Consider the following 24,491-nt stretch of genomic DNA (forward strand, 5'->3'; position numbering starts at 1 on the left):
ATCCCAAAGTAAGACCCCCAAGGAACATTATAGTCAAATTTCAGAACTATCAGGTCAAGGAAACAATACAAGTGGCTAGAAAGAAACAATTCAAATATTGGGGAGTTATAATCAGGATCACACAGGACTTGGTAGCTGCAATACAAAAAATATCCATGGTCACGGAACATGATATTCCAGAAGACAAAGGAGTTAGGACTACAACGAAGAATCACTTACCTGGCAAAATTAAGCATGATACTTTAAGGGAGAAAAACAGTCATTCAGTGAAATGGAAGGATTTCAAGCTTTTGTAAGGAGAATACTAGAACTGAACCAAAAAATTAACCTGCAATATCAAGACCCAAGAGAAACATAAAAAGGTAAAAAGGGGAAAGAAAACTTAAGGGATTCAGTATAACTAAACTACTTACATCCTTACTAGGAAGATGATACTGGTAATTCTTAAAAATTGTTATCACTAATAACACAGCTAGAAGAAATGCATTATACTCAGAGGGTACAGATATAAGGTGAATTTGAGGGAATGACATAAAGAAAATTAAGGGATGAGAAAGAGGAGTATAATGGGTGCAGAAGGAAAAGAGAGGTAGAATGGGGTAAATTATTTCACATGAAGAGGTGCGAAAGGCCCATTACAGTGGAAGAGAAGATGGAGGAATGGGTGATAGGCATCACTTGAAACTTAGAATATTGTTTCTTTGACAGAGTGGAAGAAGATATTAGGGTAGTGCTGCTTTGCTGATTAAAGCACTTAACAATTGTAATTGACAAAATATAAGGGCATAGAACATGAACTGAGCAGTGCTTAGTGATAGGATAAAACATGGAACAGTATCATGCTTAATGGACCACTCTGTACCTACAAAATTGTTTATTTGAAAGCAATCATTATTGTGTATTTCCTAAGTTGTGGTAAAGTATGAGCTTCAGCAAATGCTGTATTATATAAAATACTGTGATTCATAACTGTTGATAAAAGATTTACATTTTTTTTGAACATATATGCATGGAATAGTTATTTTCCCACATTAAATAGATTATACCTGTAATTCATTTTGAATATTGGGATATTTTAGTTATTTTAGCAAAATAATTTCTTTTTTAGGAAGAATGTGGATCAAAATATCACATGTATGTATTGTCCATTGATTAATTTTTCTTACAAAGTATATGTAGGTGAGAGATGAAAATGGGGTAAGAGATCTGCACAGAGAAAGTACTTGGTAAATGTGGCATGCTATTAGAAGTGACCATTAGGGTTCTTCAATGTTATCTTTATTTTACCCCAAAACTGAAGGTTTGAAGTATAAATATATCTCTGAAATGATAATTTTTGGAGAAGTTAATTCATTTTACATATATATATATATTGCTTCACATAAATCTTTTCACAAAAGGATGTGATTCCTAATGTAAAGTCAAGCTATTTGTTAGGAAAACATATCATGAACCATTGTGGAGAAGATTACATTTTATAATATAGAAATATTGTAGGGATCCTTATTTTCTCTTATTAGAGGATGAACCATTTTAACCTTAACCTTACCTAGACTTGCTTAGTCGTAACCTTAATCTCTTTGGGGGGGTGGGAGGGATGAGGGGTGGAGTTAGAGAGAGGGGATAGAATATCCCGAGAGCAAACATTCTTTGATCTCATAGAGTCATGTGTGCATAAGCTGAACATCTCCCATGAGGAATATGTCTGTAAACTTTCTGAAGCCATAGAGGGTTAGCAAGAATTTTAAAAAGCTAAATTTTCTTTTCAACTCTGTCTCCATTGTGCAGATTTACCCGTTCAGTCCCAACTGAAAGAAGGAATTATATGCTTTGAAATGTTCAGTCATCTTTCAGCTGTGTCCAACTCTTCATGACTCCATTGGGGATTTCTTGGCAAAGATATTTCATGGTTTACCATTTCTTTCTCCAGCTCATTTTTCAGATAAGGAAAATGAGGCAAATAGGGAAAGTGATTTAACCCAGGTTCACACAGCTAGTAAGTATCTGAGGCTGAATTTGCTCTCAGGAAGATGACTCCTCCTGCCTCCAGGGCAGGAACTCTATCCACTGTGGCATGTAGCTGCCCTAGGCTTTGGAATAGAGGAAGTAAATATTGAGCTTGCTTAGGATGATCCACAACTAATGCCTCTCTACAAAAAGGAACACATAATAAGTATAATATTTGAAAATATTGTTTGTAATATGTTTATTGTGGAGTCTGAGAACCTGAATCCTGCCTGTCGTTTACAAGATATTTGATCACTTACCCTCTCTGACCCTTATTATCCTCATCTGCAAAATGAGGAGATTGAAGTAGATGGCTCTAACATCCCCTCCAGCTAGAAATTTATGACCCCTATGTCCAGAAATATCCAACTGGAAGCAAAAAAAAGGTATTTGCCTTGTTCTTCCCTGTAATTTCACCATAAAATCTACCAAGGCAAATAATCAATGGATATACAAAAATGGAAAATTGAAGTAGCATTGTGAAACTCAAAGCTTACAATGTTAAAAAAAATCCTAGCAATCAATTTATATACCTGTTCAATGTGTTATGTATTTATATTACAATGTTCATAATATGGGTATCATAAAACCTTATTAGAGTTTGCAGCTACATTTATACTAATGTCAGTACTTCAAGGAGTCGTGATTTTGTCAGTGTGATCTCTTCATCAGCGAAGCTTAGAATCCCTCTGTTCTTAAGTTGTGGTCTTTGTGAATTTTTGTGGCCAAATAAATCATTATCCATAATAACCAATATTATCATAATGAACTTTGCTGGACTAGTGCACAAGCAGAAAATTCTAGCCCTATTGTCAGGCCCATCTGTGAAGCATTTCTAGTTTGCAAGATGCTAACAGAACTTTTGTTCCCTTAACATTTTTAAAATTAGGTTCATCTCTACTATGCAATGAGGAATTGGAGTAGGACTTTATATATATATATAAATATATTTATATTACTATATTTATGAGCCACCGCAGTTTGACCATGAGTTAGGTGCTTGACATATTTGAACCTCAGCTCCATTATCTATAAAATGAGGGTAAAGACAGTGCTTACCTCCTTATCATAAGAAGAAAGGGTTTTTGTAAGCTTTAAACTAGATAAAAGTGAGCTATCATTATTGTTCTTTTTTATGACTGAAATAATAAAATATTTTAATAATCAAAGTATATTAGCTATAGATGGAAGAACCAGTTCAAACTAGTTTAATCCCATATGCTCAGAAGATACTGCTTTCTCATTTCCCCAGTTACACTCCTTAGCTTCCTTCAGAGTTCATTTCAGGTCCCACCTCCTAGGAGAAACCTTTCCTCATTTCCCTAGTCATTAATGATCTTTGTACTGTGCTTACCTCTGATATCCCCAAGGAGAATGTAAGTTCCTTGAAGGTAGAGAATATTTTTAAATCTACTTTTTGTTTCTCTACTGCCTTGCAGAAATTAGTTGCTTAATGAATACTTACTAAATTTAAACCACTTAGCTCCTTCGGAGCTAATTGTAAAGTAGTAAAAAATCTGAAGTGGACCAGGGTGTAGAAAAGATGCATAGATATGACTCACATTTTATATTTGCGTTATCCAGCAACAATAACCAGTATTTACGTAGTACTTTTAAAGCCTGCAGGTAATAATCCTTACAAAGTAAAAATCTACTAATAAATATCTTTGCATATTTCTTTTAACAGCGAAATCCAACTTCACTCTTCTGAATGACACGCGAATCATGCACTGCACTGAAGAGGCTAACCTATGGGTGTCCATCAGTGGATTGGTTCCATTTTCTAACTACACTGTGCAAGTGAATGCATCAAATAGCCAAGGCAGTGTGATAAGTGATCCTATAACAATTATCATGCCTCCAGGGGGTAAGTTTGTGTACTAAAATGTTGTTTCTCCAATTTTACAAATGCACTGGAGCCAATTATCTTTTAATCACCTTGTTTATTATTAAGTTTAATCATTTTGAATTTAGAGACTTAATTTATTTGTGTTTCTGGTTGTAGTTTTTGCTTACAAAATTGTTTCATTTTAAAAATTAGTATTGCCTATCAATTTTGTGTGTGTGTGCATGTGAGAGAGAGAGAGAGAGAGAGAGAGAGAGAGAGAGAGAGAGAGAGAGAGAGAGAGAGAGAGAGAGAGAGAGACTGGTTTAACACTTTGGGAAACTGGTGTGAGTCAAACAAACATTATAAAGTACTTACAGAGAGGCAGGCAGCTCCTAAACCAAGGGTTAGCTTTTGCTTCTTGAATTGTCTGAGGCATTGCCTCTACACGTTGAGAGAAAATCAATGCAAAGTTTCCTGAGCTAGGAGGCAGACAATCACTCCTTTCCATGTAGGATGTGTCTGACCCTCTAACAGTATATTAGGTTCATCTCTTTTTTATTTAAATGGAGAGGGAGGGAATAAAAGAGGCATTCCGCCCTGGCATCCTGGGGTCTTTCCTATCATTTTCCTTTTTTTTTTTATAGTGCCAATTTTAAATAGATTTTATTCTCCAGGGCAAGAATTGCATTTCTACTTGTTTACAGTACTGATGAAGTGCAGTGATATTCACATCTCTCCCTCTGCATACATTCAAGTACTCTGAATGCCCAGATAGACCTACAAAGTAGCTTACATATTACTGCCTTTTCTGTAAGTTTGAGTCCTTCATTTTTCTAAAGCTCTGTGTAATGATCTTTCTTCTGGTGAGTTTAGTCAGTCTCTTTAATGGTTGGTGCAGAAGAAGCACCTCTAGATGGGACTCCTCCACCCTCTGGGAACCCATCAGGGATACCTACTGGCATGACCCCTGTGCTCTGCTACAGCTTAGTAAGGATGGAATTGGAGATCTCCATTTTTTTCTGCTGACACTCCAATTTTTCCTTCTCAGCAGTGTGGTTCTTATCCAACCAGTTGATTATTTCATTAGATTTGTCAAAGATCTGTTTGTTGTCATCACCAATTTTGCCTTGCAGTTTTTCATCCTTTTAGGTAGACTTCATGTTGAAAGCATAAGATTCAAGAGAATTCTTGAAAGACACGTTGTCTCTCTGCTTCTCATCCTCAGCCTTGTATTTCTCAGCCTTCTGGACCATACTCTCAATGTCTTCTTTGCTCACATGTCCTTTGTCATTGGTGATGGCGATCTTGTTCTTGCCTGTGCTCTTATCTACAGCAGAAACGTTGACCATGTCATTTGCATGAATGTCAAATGTTACTTCAATCTGAGGAGCACCCCTGGGTGCTGGAGGGATTCCCATGAGCTCAAATTTGCCAGGCAGGTTGTTATCCTTTGTCACTGCTCTTTCACTTCCATAAACCTGAATAAGCACACCAGGCTGGCAATAGGTGGTAAAGGTCTGTGTCTGCTTAGTGGGGATGGTGGTATTATGTTCGATCAGAACAGTCATAACTCCACCAGGAATTTCAATTCCAAGGGAAAGAGGAGTGACATCTAACAGGAACAAGTCCAGCACATTCTTAGATTTATCTCCACACAAAATGGCAGCCTAGATAGCTGCATCATAGGCAACAGCCTCATTGATACTCTTGTTGATCTCCTTGCCATAGAAGAAGTCTTGCTGAAGCTTCTGGATTTGGGGGATACAAGTGGAACCACTCACCAGGACAATGTCATGAATCTGTGATTTATCTAGCTTGGCATCTTTTGAGACATTTTCCATAGGGTCCAGCGTGCCACAGAAGAGATCAACAATCCACTCTTTGAAACAGGTTCAGGTGATTGAAGTATAGAAGTCAAAGCCTTCACAGAGGGAGGCAATCTCAATACTTGCCTGGTACTGGAAGAGAGAGTAGGCTTTGCATGTTCACAAATGGTGTGTAGATGGCAAACAGTCCTCTTGTTCTCACTGATGTCATTCTTGTGTTTTTGTTTGAATTTGATAATGAAATGGTTGATGATGCCAGTGTCAAAGTCCTCCCCAACCAAGTGGGTATCCCCAGCTGTGGACTTGACCTCAAAGATGCCATTTTCTGTGGTAAAATTAGAGACATCAAAAGTACCATCTCCAGGATTAAAGAATAACACATTTCTCTTGGCACCAACCTTTTTTTTCCAAGTCCTAAGCAATAGTGGCAGCGGGTGGCTTATTGATGCTTCAGAGCACATTGAGATCAGTGATGGTTCCAGGAACTTTGGTGGCCTGACATTGGGAATCATTGAAATTAGCTGCAGCATTTGTGACAGTCTTCCCAAGGTAAGCTTCAGCAATTTCTTTCTTCTTGGCCAAGACCATTGAAGGTACTTTTGAATAGAAACCATTGGTCTGCCCTTTCTACTCCATTTAGACCTTAGGCCTGTCTGCATCATTTACTATCATGAAAGACCAGTGCTTCATGTCTGACTATACAGCTGCATCATCAAATCTGTGACCAATCACATGTTTGGCATCAAAAACTGTTGGTGGGTTTCATTGGAATTTGATTCTTTGCAGCATCACCAAATAAATATTCTGTGTCAGTGAAGGTAATGTAGGTTGGGGTGATCCTGTTTCCTTGGTTATTAGCAATGATCTCTACTTTCCTATGTTGGAAGAGTCCCACACAGGAATAAATGGTGCCGAGATCACTGCCAACTCTGGGTCTCTTCGATATGGTTGGGGGGGATTCAGGAGTCATAGCTGACCACTGTGAAGGAAGGAAGGCTGCTGCTATGCCAAGTAGACCCTTTCCTACCATTTTCTACAAAAATAATGTGGGTTTAAAAATTTTTTAAATATAGATAGCCACTTGGCATCCAACTCCAATACTTATGCTCATAATTTTAAATCTTGCACATTGGATAGGCTAGGGAGAGTGCAATGAATAGCTAGGTTACACTAAAGAAGTATACCTTCTCTTGGCAAAAGACCATGTGCTAGGGTGGAAAGAGCCTTGATTATGGAATCATAGAAGCTAAATTCAAATCCCATTTTATTAATACATGTATAATCTGTTACGGTAAATTAGTCATTCTGATTCTCTGCTTTCTCATGTATAAATTCAGAGTGTTCTACTAGATCACCTGAAAGTGACCTAAGGGATCACTCTTGGACAGTAGTCCTCTAAGTTTTTATACCTATAGCCTTATTTTCACTTTGACATGACAAAGGAACTATTTTGCGAAAAGAAATCTGATTTTGTCACTCTTTATATAAAATCTCTTTCCTCAATTTTGGAACAACTTGGGTTTAAATGAGTTTCTTGGAAAATGAAGATGGAAATTTTGTTATTGCTCAACTTCATTTCTGTAGTGATATATATATATATATAGATATTTTTAAAGCTTTATTGGTAGAGCTATAGTACTAATGAAGTCAATTAAAGTTACATATTTGATTATGGAATTTGATTATAGCTCTTCCAGGAAAATCTCCAAGTCCACTTGTTACTGCAAGTCCATCAAACCACTTCTTATAAAGGAAATGAGGTACTGTAAGATTATTTATTTTTAGTAATTTTTTATTTTAAACTTAAAAACAGAATAAGGAAATAAAAAAGAATATGCTTAAGTGTGAAAATTAAAATAATACAAAACAAGAAAAGAAAAAAAATCAGGATTATGTTCAGCTTTTCTGGGTATGGTATTTTTGGCAAGAACCCCGGTTCTTTTGGGTTTTGATATGCATTATTTCAAGACCTGTCATCTTTTTGTTTCACTGTTGCTAGATCTTGTGTGATTCTAATTTGGACTTGCCATATTTGAATTGTTTTTTTTCTTGTTGCTCATAATATTTTATCCTTGAGCTGGAGATTTTGGAATTTTCTATGATATCCTGTAGATGTTCTTTGTAGGATCTCTTTCAGGTGGTGATCAGTTGATTTTTTTCTATTTCTACTTTCCCCTCTTGTTCTAATGCTTCAGGACAATTTTCTTTATTACTTCTTGTATTATTGTTTCAAGATTCTTTTTTGCTGACCAGAGCTGTCAGGTAGTCTGATTATTCTTATGTTTTCTCTTGTTGATCTGTTTTTCAGATTAGTTGTTCTTCTTATGAGATGTTTCACATTCTCTTCTGTTTTTCATTCTTTATATTTCATTTTCTTATTACTTGATATCTTATAACTTTGCTGGCTTTCCCTTGACCAATTCTGATTTTGAAGAAGTAGTTTTCTTCCTTAAAATTCTGGATGTCTTTTTTAATTGGTTGACTTTCTTTTCATAATCTTCTTGTCTTTTTTAAATTGTTCATATACATATATGAACACATACATATGGGTATATGCATATGTATGTGTGTGTATATTTATAAATAAAATGAATGGTTTAGACATCCATATGAATTGTTCATACATCAATCTATATCTCTATATATCTATCTCAATCTTTCTCATTGATTTTAAAAGTATTTTTAAAGTTCTTCTATGAATTTTTGTGATGTTACTCTATGTGGTAGAAGAGGAGTTCTTTGTTTTACTATCTATGGCTGGATTCTTTCTCCTTTGCCTAGTTCTTTTTTTTTTTTTTTTAAATTTGTAGCAGCTTAGTTTTTCTAGTTATCTCGATTCCTGGGGGAATGATGCCTCTGTCTTCAGATCTTCCTTCACTTCTCCCCTCTGCCCTGGAATCAAAACTAAGATCTCCAGTCTCCTATAAGAGCCCACAGCCAGCAGTGCTCCTGCCCCACTGCTTCAGCACTCACCCGGCATGTGCTGATTCCTTCTTGCCCCACACTGTGTTTCCACACCACAGCCAGGTCTGGCATTCCTTTTTAGCAAAATTCCCTCAATATTCCCTGGCTCAGATGACCAACTTCCCTTGTCTTCCCTGGAGTAAAAGTTCCTTCCTGTGTCCAAGGCAGCTTCCCAACCCAGCTAACCCCAGGACTTGCCACTTGTTGTTAAAGCAGACCCTAGCCTGGAAGTGTTTACTCTTCACAGGGACCAAACCTTATCCTGAGATTTTTCTTTAGATCTGCTCTGATTGTCCCGTGCAGACCACTCTGTTTTGCTCCTACTCTTATTTATTTCTACTACTTTATGTTCACCTTGGGGCACTATTGTTTTTTCATTTGTAGGAGACATCTGGAGACCTTGGAATATTCTAACCTACTGCACTTCTCAGAATCCAAGAAATTCCCAGAAATGGTGTAGATTTAACAGAGAAAACTCTACAAAAATAACTCTTAGTATATGTCCCACTATGTATTGCTTTTATAATGAAACATAACAGTAGCAACAATGACATATTATTATTTTTCTTAAGAATAAGACTTTTATGAATCCATGATTTCAAAAGTGTGGTTACTTAGTCCACTGATGCAAATTGATACCTTCTTATGCCTTTTCATTTTTTTTTGTTGTTTCCCTATAATAATCCATAAAGGATCCACCTAAAATACATACTTTCCTTTTAAAAAACAAAACATAGGCATATTAAGATACGTTTTATGGCATCCATATCATCTTTTGTAATCTTCATATGATTGTTCAACAGTCTCTTCCACAATCTATTCCCTATGATGTCTCTTAATTTATTTTGGTACCCAGGTCATTAAAAATTCCATGTGGAAAAGATGAAATTGACTTCTCTTCCAAAAATTTTACTATATTGGGTTCTTATATGACTTGTTTGTCTTAAATCCTAGTAGAACTTACTAGACTATAAATTCCATGATGGCAGGGAATGTTTCTAATTTAAACTTTATGTCCTCCATCCATACATGCTGTAGGATGTTAACAAACATTGTTTGAATGAATCAGTGACTGAATATTAGTTCAAGAGTAGAAACTTCCAAGGCTCATGTGCACTTTGTCCCCAGAATGACTGGGAAGATGTATTAATGATTCTTTCTTATATGTTAAGGATTCTTTGTTCATTTGTTATATGTTCATTTATTCCCTGAATAAATTGGATGTCAGAAGAAACCTCCTATGCTATGCTTTAGCAACACAGCCTGGAGTCTGATTTTTCCTAGACTCTTAGGAGAAAAATCACAGTCTGTAACTGGGCAGCTAATCACCAAGCACTGATCAGGTACTTAATATATACCAGACATTTTGCTAACCACTTAAGGAATGAAGAGAAGCAAAATAGAGTACCTGTCCTCAAAGAGTTCACATTTTAATGGGGGAGACAAAATGCAGTTATCTATGAACATGAGAACTAGATAGAGTGTTCTGGAGTCAGGAAGACTCAATTTCCTGAGTTCAAATCTGATCTCAGGCACTTACTAGCTTCGTGACCCTGAGGAAGTCACTTAGCCTTGTCTGCTTTACCTTTCTCATCTGTAAAATGAGCTGGAGAATGAAATGGCAAAATTACTCCAGTGTCTTGGTCAGAAAAACCCCAAATGGGATCACAGAGAATAAGACATGACTGACTATACAAGTGTTCACTGCAAATGGAAGTTACTCTCAGAAGAAATGTAGCAGAGGAAAAGCCAGCTCTGGAAGGAAGGATTTGAACTGAGCCTTGAAAGATGCCAGGAAAGCAACGAGGTAGTCCTGAGGAGGAGAAAGATTCTCAGGATCAAGAATAGATAAAGGAGTATATGGAGTCAGGCCTTGGAGAGGCCTATATGAGGAAGCACTGGGAGCTTAGTGTATAGTTGGATTCTTGAGTGTGAGGAGGGTAGGAAAGGATAAGACCACTGGAAATCTGGGATGGACCAGTCAGGAAGGGCTTTAAATGCCACCCAAAGTATTTTATATTTGATATAATAGGGAGCCACTGGAGCTTATTAAGTAAGAAATGACAGCCACACAGTACAGACCAATCCTTGTCCAAAGCTAAAGGTGCTAGAGGACAGTTTTTATAAGAAAGATAACTCTCCTTAGAATTGGCCAGCTTAAGGTTTAATCTGTACTGTTCTGTTGATGCAACTGAGATTCATTATCTGTTGAATAATAAATAATAATAATTATATCTACCTTAGTAAGAATTAATTAACTGCAGTGTATAAATAGATTCAAGATGACAGAAAATACCTTTTTTAAAGGATCCTTTTGAATTGTATATGTGTATTTATATATGTTAGAGGATCTTAACTGTGCTGTATTTTATTATACTTGGAATGAATAAATAAAAACACATCGTTGAGTTATCTATTTGCAGTTATGGGCTTTGAAATTTGAGCCAAAACTATTAACTATCATCATATTAGATTTTGCTGTCCCTAAAACACTTGAGTGAAATGTTTAGATATGTTAGATAATAATATGACACAAAAGTATCATGTAAATTTTATTCACATTTGGGAAGCAAATTCGATTGGATTCTTTAAAATGGAAATTGCAAGTTATATCTCCATTTTCTGTGAAGAGAATGGACAAAATGTTAATTGTGATATTTGTTCATTTTATGTCACCCATGTAATAAAAACAAACTGGACTAGATACATTTCTATTTTAAACATCTCACATAAAGCGGAACTGAGCCAGTCCATTGTTCATATGGTTTTCTAAGAATAACACTTCCATACAGTTGTAGAAAATTATTATGTGATATATTCGTTAAAGAAAGCTCACTACACAGCACATTACTATCACCAATTCAGCACCACAGCACGCATAACTTGTCTGTGCTGTAGAAATGTGAGTATTATGCAAATGTTAAGGAACTGAAGTATTATTTAACAGTGGTAAACCAAATCTGAGCTAAACTGCTTACTGAAGCTTGTCTTTATCTGCAGTATATAGACCTTCATCATTTTCATTATTATACTGCTTTGCAAACCCACGCTATCTGAGCTTGACACAATCATTCATTTGGACTTTGAAATCAAGAATTGAGAAGCTACCATTTTGCTAAAGGAAGTGGTGCAGCATCTTCAAAGACAGTCAGTGATTTGCACAAGTTTATTACAGCCATTAGGACATACTTTCTTTCATCATTAGATTGTTGTTGATTACAATTAGGAAACTTATAGCTTTGAAATTATCTTTTTTATGACCTTGTGGTAGTTTAAAGGTGATACCTCATTGATTAAATAGGTTTTAGTTCATGCTTCCTTTTACTTAATGATCTGAAAACATATTATCCTGATTTACACATAAAATCATGCTGAAAAGCATGTGGCATTCACTAGAATATGTATGTTTAAGTAGAATTAAATTAGTACTGAGAGTTATTAAAGAAATCTTCCATGCCTTTGTCCATTGAACTGTGATCCATTCTGAAATGAATAAAAAAATGAACCAGTGTGCAGAGGAGAGGCAACATAGGAAAAGAGAAGGTTCCATGTGCTATTTACTTCTCCATTATCTTTGGATGGTTATTTTCATCATTACTTCCATGTTTCTAGAAATGTCACCCCCTTATGAAGATGCGCATTCTCCAGTAAAATAATTTTCTTTCAATCCTGGATTTGTGGCAAATTTGTATTGATGTTGCTCCAAGCTGCATATTTGCCCCCCAGCCTAATTTGAGAAGGAAGAGATTTGGTCAGAAACTTCAAAGGAGAAATAAAAAAGAAAACAAAAAAAAACCTAGAGCATTACAGAAGAAAAAAACCAACTCCCCTCCCCCCAATAAATGTTTGTAATCAAATTTGGTAGAAGCCGAATGGTAAGGTTTATTGGAGGTATATCAATTCTAAATTATAGCCCTGTCATTACTGTGTTTGCGGACAGGAGATGAGGAAGGAGGGTTGACCAGAGAAATATGTTGCTCAGTCACACTGAGACATACTCCTCCCACTTTGGGGTTTCTTTGGGTGTGTAGAGACAGTTGGGAGCATAGCTGGCAGTTGGGGGGGTGGGGAGTGGCACTAGGGAATGCTAGACATGCCATTTCCTTGGGAATTCTCTAGGGATGCACTACCATGTCACTGTTTGCTTCCTTCCTATTGGTCATCTGAGCATGTAAATATATGTATTAAACTTTTTGAGGAGCTCCTCAGAACACAGCTCCAATGTAAGCTAATGGATCATGTCCACTTTATATATTGATTTTATTGGCCTATCCATACACAGGGTGTATCTAATAGGAGATTATGAGTTCTGTGAAGGAAGGAGGTATTTTCTCCTTATACTCTCTTTACAGGGTCCCTCTTAATACATATATGTATATATTTTTCTTTCTTCCTTTTTTTCTTTCTAACCTCCTTCCCTTTCTCCCTTCCTTCCTCCTTCCCTCTATTCCTCCCTCCCTCCCTTCCTCCCTCCCTCCCTTCCTTCCTTCCTTCCTTCCTCTCCTTCCTTCCCTCTCTCCCTCCCTCCCTGCCTTCCTTCCTAGGATTCTATATAATCAATGTGTGTCAGAAATGGAGCTTGAACTTGGCAAATCCTCACTCAAGGCAGCTAAGTCCCTGAAATCTGGAGGACCTGAGTTAAAATTTGGCCTCAGACATTTACTGTTTGACCCTAGGCAAGTCACTTCACCCTGTTTTGCCTGAGTTCTTCATCTATAAAACAAGCTGGAGAAGGAAATGGCAAACCACTCCAGTATCTTTGCCAAGAAAACACCAAATGAGGTCACAAAGAGTCAGACATGACTGAAATACCTCAACAACAAACAAAAACAAACTCCTCACTCTGAGATTAGCCCTATCCACTATGCCATTCAGGTTCCTAGAAAGGTGTTTGTTTTTTAGTATGAATTTAAGTATATCCTCAGAAGTCAGTCAGTCAGTAAGCTTTTATTAAGCACCTTTACTGTAGCAGGTACTGTGTTACAGAGTAGGAATAAGCTCACAGTGTAATGAAAGAGCCAGTGTGAAAGCAGCTATACAAACAGGATATAGACAGGATAAATTGGAGATAAGCAACAGAAGAAAGGGACCTAACTCTTAACGAGGTCTATCCCTTGGCACAAAGGGGAAATTCTACGTGAAGCTTTGCACAGGATAACAGAAGCCTCCGATTTATCATTGGAGAGACCTTAGCAGTCATCTAGTTCAACATTATGACTTCACAGATAAAGAAACTAACTCCTAGAAATGTTATGTGACTTGTCCTGGGTCTCCCAAGGAGTGAGAAGCAGAAATGGAATTCACATTCAGGTCTTTAATTATAAAATCTAATGCTCAATCCTTGACACTATGATGGATGCTTTTGGCCATTGCTCAGCTGTTTTCAGTCATACCCCACTCTCCATGACCTATCTGAGACTAGAGTTAAACTCAGGAAGATGAGTCTTCTTAACTGGGCCCAGCACTCTTATCTACTGCACCACCTAACTGTTTCTTGCATGGTGTGTTCCACTTTTACTTAAAATGATGTGAAGTCATGTCTAGTGGTAGGTAGCACAGCATTGGTAGGCTCAGAAGACATGGCATCTGCGCTGTCCTTTGAAAGGAGATTGGGATCCTAGGTGCTCCTTCTCTATTTGGTTCTAGGTGTTATTTCTCTTTGCAAGACAAAAGGAAGAATGAGCCTACCTTCTCTCCAAGGTGTGCTATGCTTTGATGAGCCTTAAACAAGTGCTACTTCCATGCATTCGTTTGCACACTAAGGTTCCCAAACCTGACCTCTCTGGGAACTGGATGAGTACAAATCAATCCAGTCAAGCCATGCAGAAGAATTGACTAAGAACTGTTAGTTGGATGAGTTACCTCTTAAAGTGTTGAAGTAGAGGAGAAGTGACTACTTGGAGGCCATCCTTGAACAGTGACAAGAGTGCTGCAATTGTCGTTTGACCTGGGCTTGAATCTGGGCTTTTTTGTTAATTTATAATCTTGGGTCCCAGATTATTTATCATTAATTGAAAGGGTTGGCTCAGATGATCTTTAAGGTGTTACCTGCCTCTGAATCCTGTGATCTTATTTGGATATGCTAGGTTAGGATTGGGCTAGATGACCTTCAAATTCTGGGATTTTATGAACCTGAGAAGGTTGGGTGAAGAGATTGGGGATATTTAGCCTTAACTAAGAAGAGTGGACTTCAAGACCAGTTAGTCAATCCAGGAGCATTTATGAAGCCCCTCCTACCTTTGCAGGCACTATGCTAAGAACTGGGAATGTAAAAAAAGACAAAAGACGTAGCCTCTTTTCTCAAGGAACTCACAAGAGTATAATAGGGAAGACAGTATGTGGACCAATTATGTCAGAAAAGGCCTTCTGTTGTCATTTCCTGTGAGAGACCTTCCCTAATTCCCTTAGTTGTCAGGGCTTTCTCTTCCCTTAAATTGTCTTCTTTGTACTTACCTATAATTATATTCATCTCTAAAATGTAATCTCTTTTAGGGAGGGTTTTTTTTTTCTTATTAGTCAGTCAATAAACATTTATACACTTGCTTTCCTAACTTCTGGGAATACAAAGAAAGGCAAAGACAGTCTCTGTTCCAAAGGATCCTCCAGTCTAATGGGGAGATAATTTACAAACAAGATATAGGCAGGATAAATTAGAGATAGTCAATAGAGGGAAGGTACTAGCATTAAGGAAGACTAAGAAAGAATTTCTATAGAACATAGGACTTCATCTGAGATTTGAAGGAAGCTAGGGAAAAAGGGAAGGTGAGAACTCCAGGCTTTGGACTTAGCAAATACCAGGATCAGGAGATGAGCGTATGGTTTACAGAATAGTAAGAAGGTCAGTAAGCAGGTGCCAAGTGGTACAGTGGATTGAGAGCCCTGTCTAGACTCCAGAAGATTTACATTCCTGAGTTCAAATCTGGCCTGAGAGGCTTAATAGCTGTGTGACCCTGAGCAAGTCACTTAACACTATTTGCCTCTGATCCTCATCTGCAAAATGAACTGGAGAAAGCAATGGCAAACTACTCCAGTATCTTTGCCAATCAAACCCTAAATGGGATCACAAAGAGTTGGACACAGCTGAAATGACTGAACACACACAAGAAAGCCAGTGTTAACCGAATTGCAGAATATATAACAGGATATAGGGTGTAGGGAAAATGAATAGGTAGAAAAGGGACAGGTTATGAATGACCTTATAAGCCAAACAGAGGATTTTATATTTGATCCTGGAAGCAACGGTTCTCCAGTGGAGTTGACTGAATTGGGGGAATGACATGTTCAGACTTTTGGTTTTTGTATCACTGGCACTTAGCACAAAGCCTGTTACACTGGAGGTACTTAATACATATTTGTCAAGTTGAATTGAATTGGCATGGTGGTGGTCTTGGAAGGTCTGTCATGTGTAACTAAGCACTAGATTTATTCTGCACACTTCCAAAAGGAATAACTGGGACTAATGTGTAGAAGTAACAGGGAGGCAGATTCAGGTTCAATATAAAAAAAAGACCTTCACAATAACTTTTTAATAATTAGAACTAAAAGTATAATGTGCTGCCTTGTAATGTAATGAGTTCCCTGTCACCCACAACACTCAAGCAAAGACTGGATAGTCATTTGAACATCTTGTTGAGGACATTTATGTTCCAATTTGGACTAGATAACCTCTAAGGTTTATTACAATTCTATGATTCAAAGTAAGCCCTTCAGAAAAGAAGACGTGGTAAATTCAGAGTTGAAAGGCTCTCACTAGTCAGCTAATTCCAATACCTTCTTTTAACAGCAGAGGAAACTGAGGACTATAGAGAGCAAGAGCCTTGCCTTAAGACCATTTGAAAGCCTGAATAAAAAAAAATATTCTTTATTTCTAACAACATCCTTAGTGGGTACTGCAACAATGGAAATTCAAGAATCCTGATTTTATGAAATAGGAACATCAGCACAACATGTTTGAAAAACACCAATCTGATTAATCAAGTTAGATCTAAAATGTCAGCTACCTTGGGGGCCAGTTATCTGTTTACTTGAAAATGTACCAGTCATTGAATAAACATTTATTAAGCACCTACTGTATACCAGACACTGGGCTAAGTGCTAGGTATACAAAGAAGGTGTATCATAGTTTAAGGGGTAATATAACATGCAAATAAGTATGTTCAAATAAAGATATATACAGGATAAACTGGAAATAATCAACAAAGTTAAGACCCTAGAATTATCAGGAAATACTGTAGAAGATGGAACTTTAGCTGGGCCTTCAAGGAAGCCAGGGAAACTTGAGTGAAGCTATAAGGAGAAAGAGTATTCTGGATATGGGGTAACAAGTGAAAATGCCCAAAGAGAGGAGATGGAATGGCATATAATTATCATTGAATGGTGAAAACATAAAATTAGAAATTGGAATTCACTAACTCTGTCTACATTGTCATGGCAATACAGTTAGTGGAAGAACTGGTTTTTAAACTCACATCTTCTGATTTCAAATACATAGATAGATTGCACCCTGTTTTTTTGTATTAATTTATTTATTTTAGTCAACATTCATTATAATGAGATTTTGAGTTCCAAATCCTCCCCATCTGTCCCCTCCTCCTACCCCAAGATAGTTTGCATTCTAATTACCCCTTCTCCCAGTCTGCCCTCCTCTCCATTTCCTCACCCCACCCCATCTCCCTCACTTTCTTGTAGGGCAAGATAGATTTCTGTACCCCATTGCCTGTACTTCTTACTTCCCAGTTGCATGCAAAAAACAATTTTTAATATTCATTTTTAAAACTTAGAGTTCCAGACTCTCTCCCTTCTTCCCTCCTCACCCACCGTTGAATACATCCTGTTTTAAGTTTTGCTTTCACAACTTTCAGTTTATAATCTCAAAGTATATTATTTATTAATGTTCATCTCTACATTTTCCAAATGGAAATTGAGGAAATTCAAGGTAAATGTAGATATAGGAAATAATCTTGATCTGCTAGTTGCACAACTTTATTTTCAAATCCAGTTTCTAAAAGTGCTTCCAGTCAGGCAGTAGCAAATCAGATATAATGAAAAATGGCTTTGTTGTGCCTCTTTCAACCATGGTAATAGAATGAAGTCCAGTTTCCACTTCTGTGTTTTCACCATTGGAAGATAATTGTATGTTGTATCTTGCAGTAAATAGATAACTGTCAAACAAGGAAGCTGAGTAATCTTAGATCTGATTTGATTAACTGAACTGGCATTTTTCAAATGTTTTGCATTGATCTCCCCTATTTCATAAACTCAGTCCTAAGTCTCTACTGTTGCAGTATATTTTTAATATATTCATGATGCTAAACAGCAATCAAGTTCATAGTTAGCACCAAGGATGGTTTTAGGAATAAAGAATGTATTTTTTTAATCCATGCTCTCAAATAGAATCGCAGTACAGGTTCAAGAGTTCTAGGGAAAGAATTAAAAAAATAAAAATTAAATCTAAATGTTAATCCATAAATATGAAACTTTCCTTTGACCCTTACCCTCTCAAGGTCTGGAGTTACTAATGGGGTTAGGATTTCAACTCTTAATGGGACTCGGTGCATTAGTGTTTTGTATGCATAGAATTCAGCATTCAGTTTAATAAGTGGTTGACATTGGTGATGTCCCTTAATTTGCTTAAATCTAATTGGCTCTTTTATCAGTCAAACCTGTATGGATTGGCAATTGATCAGAAAGGGTCAGCCATGACTGTGCATGTAGTTAAATGATGGAACCACCAGTTAAAGTCACCGTAGCATAATAATAAGCAAAAAGCACAAGAACAAATGAGCTTAGAGAAGGAAGGAAAAGAAAGCATAGAAGTTTTACAGGATCTTCAAGTTCAGAACAAAGGCATTATAGAGTGTATAAATTTTAAATACACTGCATTTTGCCTCCAGACTTCAAGCTTTTTTTTTTCCAGATGAACTGAAATCTTGTCTGAAACTGTCTTTGTTACATCAAAGAACTACTCAAAAAGCTAAAAGAGACAGAAGAAGCATAAAAGGGCATAGTTTAAAATGATTAATGACAAATTCCATACTGCAGAGGTAGAAATGGATTTTTTATGAAAGTTTTAGATTTCCCCAATAGGAATAATTTCATTCTGTTTATCTTGTTTGCCAAACTGTTTCACTGGAACGATGGAAGAAACTCGCACTATCTTAGCATACAAACTTCTTCAAAGTGATCATATCATTTAAAAATAATATTAATTTTAAAATCAGGCAAAATAATATTAACTTCCATTCTCATAAACATATTAAACATGAGAAAAAGTTGGTATTATCTAGGGGTTGGTATTATCTAGGGTTTTAATAATTGTTAAAAATATTCAAAGCCTTTTCTACCCAGATGAGCTGGAAGTGTCCTTCCCCATGTCCTTTCTCCTACTTATCCCCCACTACACATCACCACCATTATACACACAAAGGGAGGGGAGAGTGCAATAAATGGATGCGAGAATAGAAAACCCTACCTCTGCCATTCTGTCTCTATTGTAGGCATATGTATTTTTCATATGTGAGGTTCTAAGATTTAACAGAGCACAAAAATTTTAATTGTTTGTAAACTATCTCATATGATGAACCATAGGATCAGAGTATTTCATATGAAAGTAAATTTCTCATCAGGTTGGATGCTGATCACATATCCACCCAACATAAAGGGGAAAAATTTCTGAATGCATCTCACATTATCTTTATACTCCAGTAGTTATGACCCTGACTTTATGTATAGTGATGAAGAGATGAGGCACTTCTAGTCATAGCTTTTCTTGTGTTTCAAGAAGTGTCATCTTTGTGGGAGTATGTAGAAAGTAAGGTGATAAGGAGCTACCTAGAAATTCACTTAATTCATATAGTTTCCAGTTCTGGCCACACCCCACCTTGGATCATTACTCTTGCTTATGTTGTTTGCAGTACAGGAAATGGACATATAAGAAAGGAAGGAAGGAAGGAAGGAAGGAAGGAAGGAAGGAAGGAAGGAAGGAAGGAAGGAAGGAAGGAAGGAAGGAAGGAAGGAAGGAAGGAAGGAAGGAAGGGAGGGAGGGAGGAAGGGAGGAGAGGAAGGGAGGGAGGGAGGGAGGGAGGCAGGAAACAAACAAGTATTTAAAAAGTACTTACTATATGTCAGAACTGAGCTAAGTTCTTTACAAATACCATCTCATTTAAGCCTCACAACAACCTTAGGAAATGGGTGCAATTATTATTCCCATTCTACAGTTGAGGAAACTGAGGTGGATTTAGATTAAATGATTTGTCCAGGGTCCCGTGTCAAGTATCCAAAGCTGAATTTAGGTCTTCTTTACCCTGACCCCAGTGTTCTACCCACTTTGCCACCTAGCTTCCAAAATGATCATACATAGAGATTAAGAGGGAAAAAGAGAGGGACTATTTTTTTCCTGTTACATTCCATGCCAAGCCTTTCAGTTCCCTGATGTCTTATTAGTTATTTTGCGATATCTATTTATTTTAAAAATGAAAGTAATATTTTTCCTCTTTGGATCACTTTCATTTTTGTCTTGAAATGAATAAAATAAGATTTAGATGATAAATACTGCTTATTTCAATTACCTGCATTTTAAAAATAAATAAATAAAATAATTGTGAGTTTTATCAGTGTCAAAAAGGAGAACTCTCTAATGTTTATGATTAATTTTATTACTAGCCACTTTTCCTTCTCCTGGGTTATGCATTTCTTCAAAAAAAAATCCTTTGAAATGAAATGTTCTCTTGTTCAGTTTTTGCTGATAGGCAGACTTTGTAGTAGTTTAGGGGAAAGCATTTAGTGCTTTTGAATAAATGGATGGTAAAATATAGTTTTAAAAACTAATTTTGAAAAAGATGACATCCAATAGCAATTCTAAAAAGTGTAACAGATTAACTCTTCAAATTTGATAGGTTGTTAATATCTCTTGAAGATTAGGCTACCAACTAGGGGAGAAAAATCTCAATTAACTATGTGTTCCCTAAAATTTTGTGCTGGTAAAATATTTGTGTCTTTGGTTTTATGAGATTCTCAAACGCCAATTAAATGATTCTTTAGTTGTTGATAGTATAGGTTTAAGAGTTGTAAGAGAAAGAAGAATAACTTAAAGAATTTCAAAGATCCCCATGGGTAATGATGATCATATCTATATATTACTTTATGATCTTTATCATCGTTCCTGAAGGAATGTATCACTACTTGGTTGAGGTCTTATGTCTTGTTTAATCAGTATAGATAGCTGAATTTTTTACTTTCAGGATCATTCAACCATAAATTAAGCTCCTGCTCTGTGCAAGGTACTAGGGATAAAAGTTACAGGATAAAGGAGTAGAAACATACTCTATATTTCTTTCCTATGTGCTAACCTCTATCAGGTGCATCCCTGGGGTTTTTTTTTTTTAATAAAGGAAGAACTGTCAGGTGCACTATTTATCAAAGGAAATAAGATAATGGTTTTGATTAAGAATCACTAGGAAAATTGGAATTTCTCTTGGCGGTGACTTGAAATCCTCTAAAAGAAAATGCAATCATAAAAAATAAAAACTAGCTCAAAATTCATTATCTTTGTCAATCTCAAATGTATTGTGGTACTGATATATTAGCTACCACCTTTATAACACGATAAATATAAGACTAGCTACTTAGTCAATCGGTGCTTACTTGCTGCTAGAAACTATACTAAGCACTGGGGATACAAAGAGAATCATAACTCGAATTTGGTGTTATTTTAATAGACAATTTATTTAAACGATGTAAAAGTTTGGTTTTGCAGTCAAACTTCTGGGAATTTCAGTGGTCCAGATACTAAGTCATGCGAATAAAACCTAAAAAGTTGAAGTAAAGCAAAAGAAAGAAAACAAAAATAATTTCTATATTGGAAAAAACAAATGACAGTCTGTAATGGTGAGCTATAAAGTTTGGGCTCTCATTCGATAGAGTGAAATCCTAGAGAAGAAACTCCCTTCACCAGTGCAATTCAGCCCCTTCCCTGAATCTTAGAATCTAAGAGATGTATCTAGAACGTTGAGAAGTTTAGTGACTTGCTCAAGGTCACACTGCTATTTTGTGTCAGAGACAGGACTCAAACCCCAGTCTTTCTGACTCTAAGGCCTGCCATTATACAGTTCTTAAGATGATAAAATTATGTCAATTTATTTCACGTGTAATTCATATGAATTAAGAATTCTGCATGATATTTTAGCATTGTACACATTTTCAGGAAAATGCTATTGTTTTTAAGCTATTTTAAGCCTACTACTGATGAATAAGTTGTATTTAAATTCCCAATAAAACCTATAGGGTCCATTTGTAGACAAGCTGAATCCTTAGATTTCCTAAGTCTTGTCATGAATGAGTAAGAAAAGAAGGAGAATGGTTCTGGTCTATATTCTTATATAACTGATTTTGTTTCTAATAATTCACCCAGTTGATATTTTTTTTATCCTAAAATGGCTTTTCATAAACCTGGGGAAAAAGCATATTTCCATTTTACAAATTACAGAATTTTCTTCGCTTTCCTCCTTCAGTGTCTTGACCATGGAGGTTAGGCTCCTACTCATAAAACACTTTAGAAAAGCACCAACTTCTGAGCTATGGAGGAGAGTGAAGGAAACTTTGAAGTGTGCTTACCATGGACTCTGCAAGCCTCCAGCAAAGGGCTGCCAGCTTGCCGCATTTGCATACTCTCTTGTGGTTTATATAGAATCATACACAGACACAATTAAGCACTATCTTTAGAGCATCCTGGGGCAAGAATAGCAAGGGAAAAAAACCCTCAAAATCACATTCCCTCACCCCCATCCCCAACTTTACCAGGGGAAAAATAGAGAAGTATTATTCCTTTAAGTCTCACTGATATAAAAAAATAATATTTTTTAAAAAAGAAGTACTTTCCTTTTTGTTTTTATCTGTCAGAAGAGAGGTTTGTCTATAACTTTACAGTGAAAAAATATCATAATATCAGCCGACTTGCTCTGCAGTTAGAAAACAATGATAAATTTCATTTGAGTTCTGATAGGCCCCAATAGATTTTTTTTTGCTTCTCCTCTCTAGACCACCCCCTCCACCATATCTTTGTTCTTTTAGAAACCTAGGTTCTAGTTTGAGGTTTATTTGACAAAGATCTGTTGGACAACTACTTTCTTCAAATCATGGTGCTGAGTACCAAACACTAAGTTGTAGGATTATTGTTTTAGAACTGGAGATGGCTTTGAAAATCATCTAACTACCACATTTTAATAAAGTATCTGAAGCAGAATTTGAACTCAGGTCTTCATGACTTCAGACCTAGAGCTCTATTTTCTGTGCCACTTAGATATTTTGGTGATACAAAGATGCAAGAAAATACAACACGGATTTTACTTTTTGCAAGATGACAATTTGATGGGAGAAGAAGGAAAATTCAGGGAAGGCATCTATCTACATAAGTAACTGTGATATGAGGGCAAGTGACATACAAACCTGTATACCAAGATTGGGTTGAGGCAAAACGCAACAAGATATTTGAGAAGGGAGAGATTCTTTTTACCTGGGTTTCTGGTGTCAGCAAAGTCTTTCCAGTGAAAGTAGAATCTAAATTGCCTATTGAAAACATGAAGGGACTTAAAGATGGGGATATGGGTGAGTTCATTCTAAGTATGAGAGATGGAACCAACAAAGGCACAGAGGCAGAAAGTTTAGGAGAAGAGCCAGGAATGGTCAATGGTCCAGTTTGACTGAAACAAATTATCTAATAGCCTTAATCTGTTGTTCCTCTATTTTAGTCTAGAATTTCAGATTTCAAATGGATTATCTTCATAGAGTCACAGTATTTCAAAGTGGAAAGGGGACTCAGTTGCCATCTAGTCTAATACACACATGCCTGGACAAGAATCTCCTTCATTAAAAAGTAATCCTCAAGCCTTTGAGAGGGAGTTGTATGAGTAGGTTTGAAGAGTAAATTGAGGCCAGATCACAGAGAACTTGGAAGACTGAGATCCACAGGTATGTAGTAAGTGGTAGGAATTCATTGGGTGTTTTGGGGTAGAGGAGCGGCATCATAATAGCAACGTTTTTGGAAGATTCCTCAGGCACTAATATGGTGGATAGATTGGAAAAAGGAAGGCAGGTTGGAACCTAGAGGACAGTAGCTGAAGGTAAAAGGGAGGAGAGCCTGAACAAGTAGTCTCTGTGTCAACTGAGAAGGTAAGGATGTAAAAGATATTGAAGAGGCAAGAGGGCAAGTGACTGGATGTTTGGGGAGAGGAAAAGGGAAGCACTCAAGATTACTCCAAGGCTATGAGTCTAGGTTGCTGGAGAAAGAGGGATGTTCCATCAAAATCCTTAGAGAAAGTAGGGCATGGTTAAGTTTGAGAAAACTAGTGCGAATATTCATTATGCTGTTGGAAATAAGGGGTTCTGGCTCTCAGAGTCTCTTCTGGGGTGGAGATTACTAAAGGGATATAAAGAAAGACAAAAGAGGAATGAGAACTATGGGAGACAGCCACATTTAAAAGAAAAATAAAGAGCTACCAAACAATGAGTGGTCACAAAGACAGGAGAGCTATGAGAATTTAATGTTATGGAAGTCAGGGGAGGATAAAATATTGAGCTTTGCCTTCCGTTAACTACAGAGTCTACAAAAGACTCTTATTTATTCTGAGCCTCATGAATTAGACCAGATTGATTCCTAATAGTCCCTTAGAACTCACACTTATCTATCTCTAGAGAGCAGGCAGAATATCATGGGAGGGGGCACACAGTGAATTCCTAAGCAGAAACAGATCTAAGAGGAACCTTGTATTGATAATGCACTTTTTGTTTTAGTGTAATCAAATGCCTCTGATGGAGTAATGTGATTAAAGAAGATCTTCACCACCCATTAATGGGCCTGGAAAGATTTGTAG

The 24,491-nt window shown here is 36.7% G+C and overlaps 1 protein-coding gene across 1 annotated transcript in view; it reads left to right on the top strand.

Moving 5' to 3' along the window:
* Window positions 1-24,491, top strand: part of USH2A (usherin) — a 990,439-nt gene that overhangs the window by 563,729 nt on the left and 402,219 nt on the right. The window contains exon 37 of the mRNA XM_072647832.1: window positions 3,695-3,874. Within this exon, the coding sequence (XP_072503933.1) occupies window positions 3,695-3,874 (180 nt within the window). The remainder of the gene's footprint in view (window positions 1-3,694; window positions 3,875-24,491) is intronic.

Source organism: Notamacropus eugenii, chromosome 2 (genome assembly GCF_028372415.1).
Source record: "Notamacropus eugenii isolate mMacEug1 chromosome 2, mMacEug1.pri_v2, whole genome shotgun sequence".
NCBI lineage: Eukaryota > Metazoa > Chordata > Mammalia > Diprotodontia > Macropodidae > Notamacropus > Notamacropus eugenii.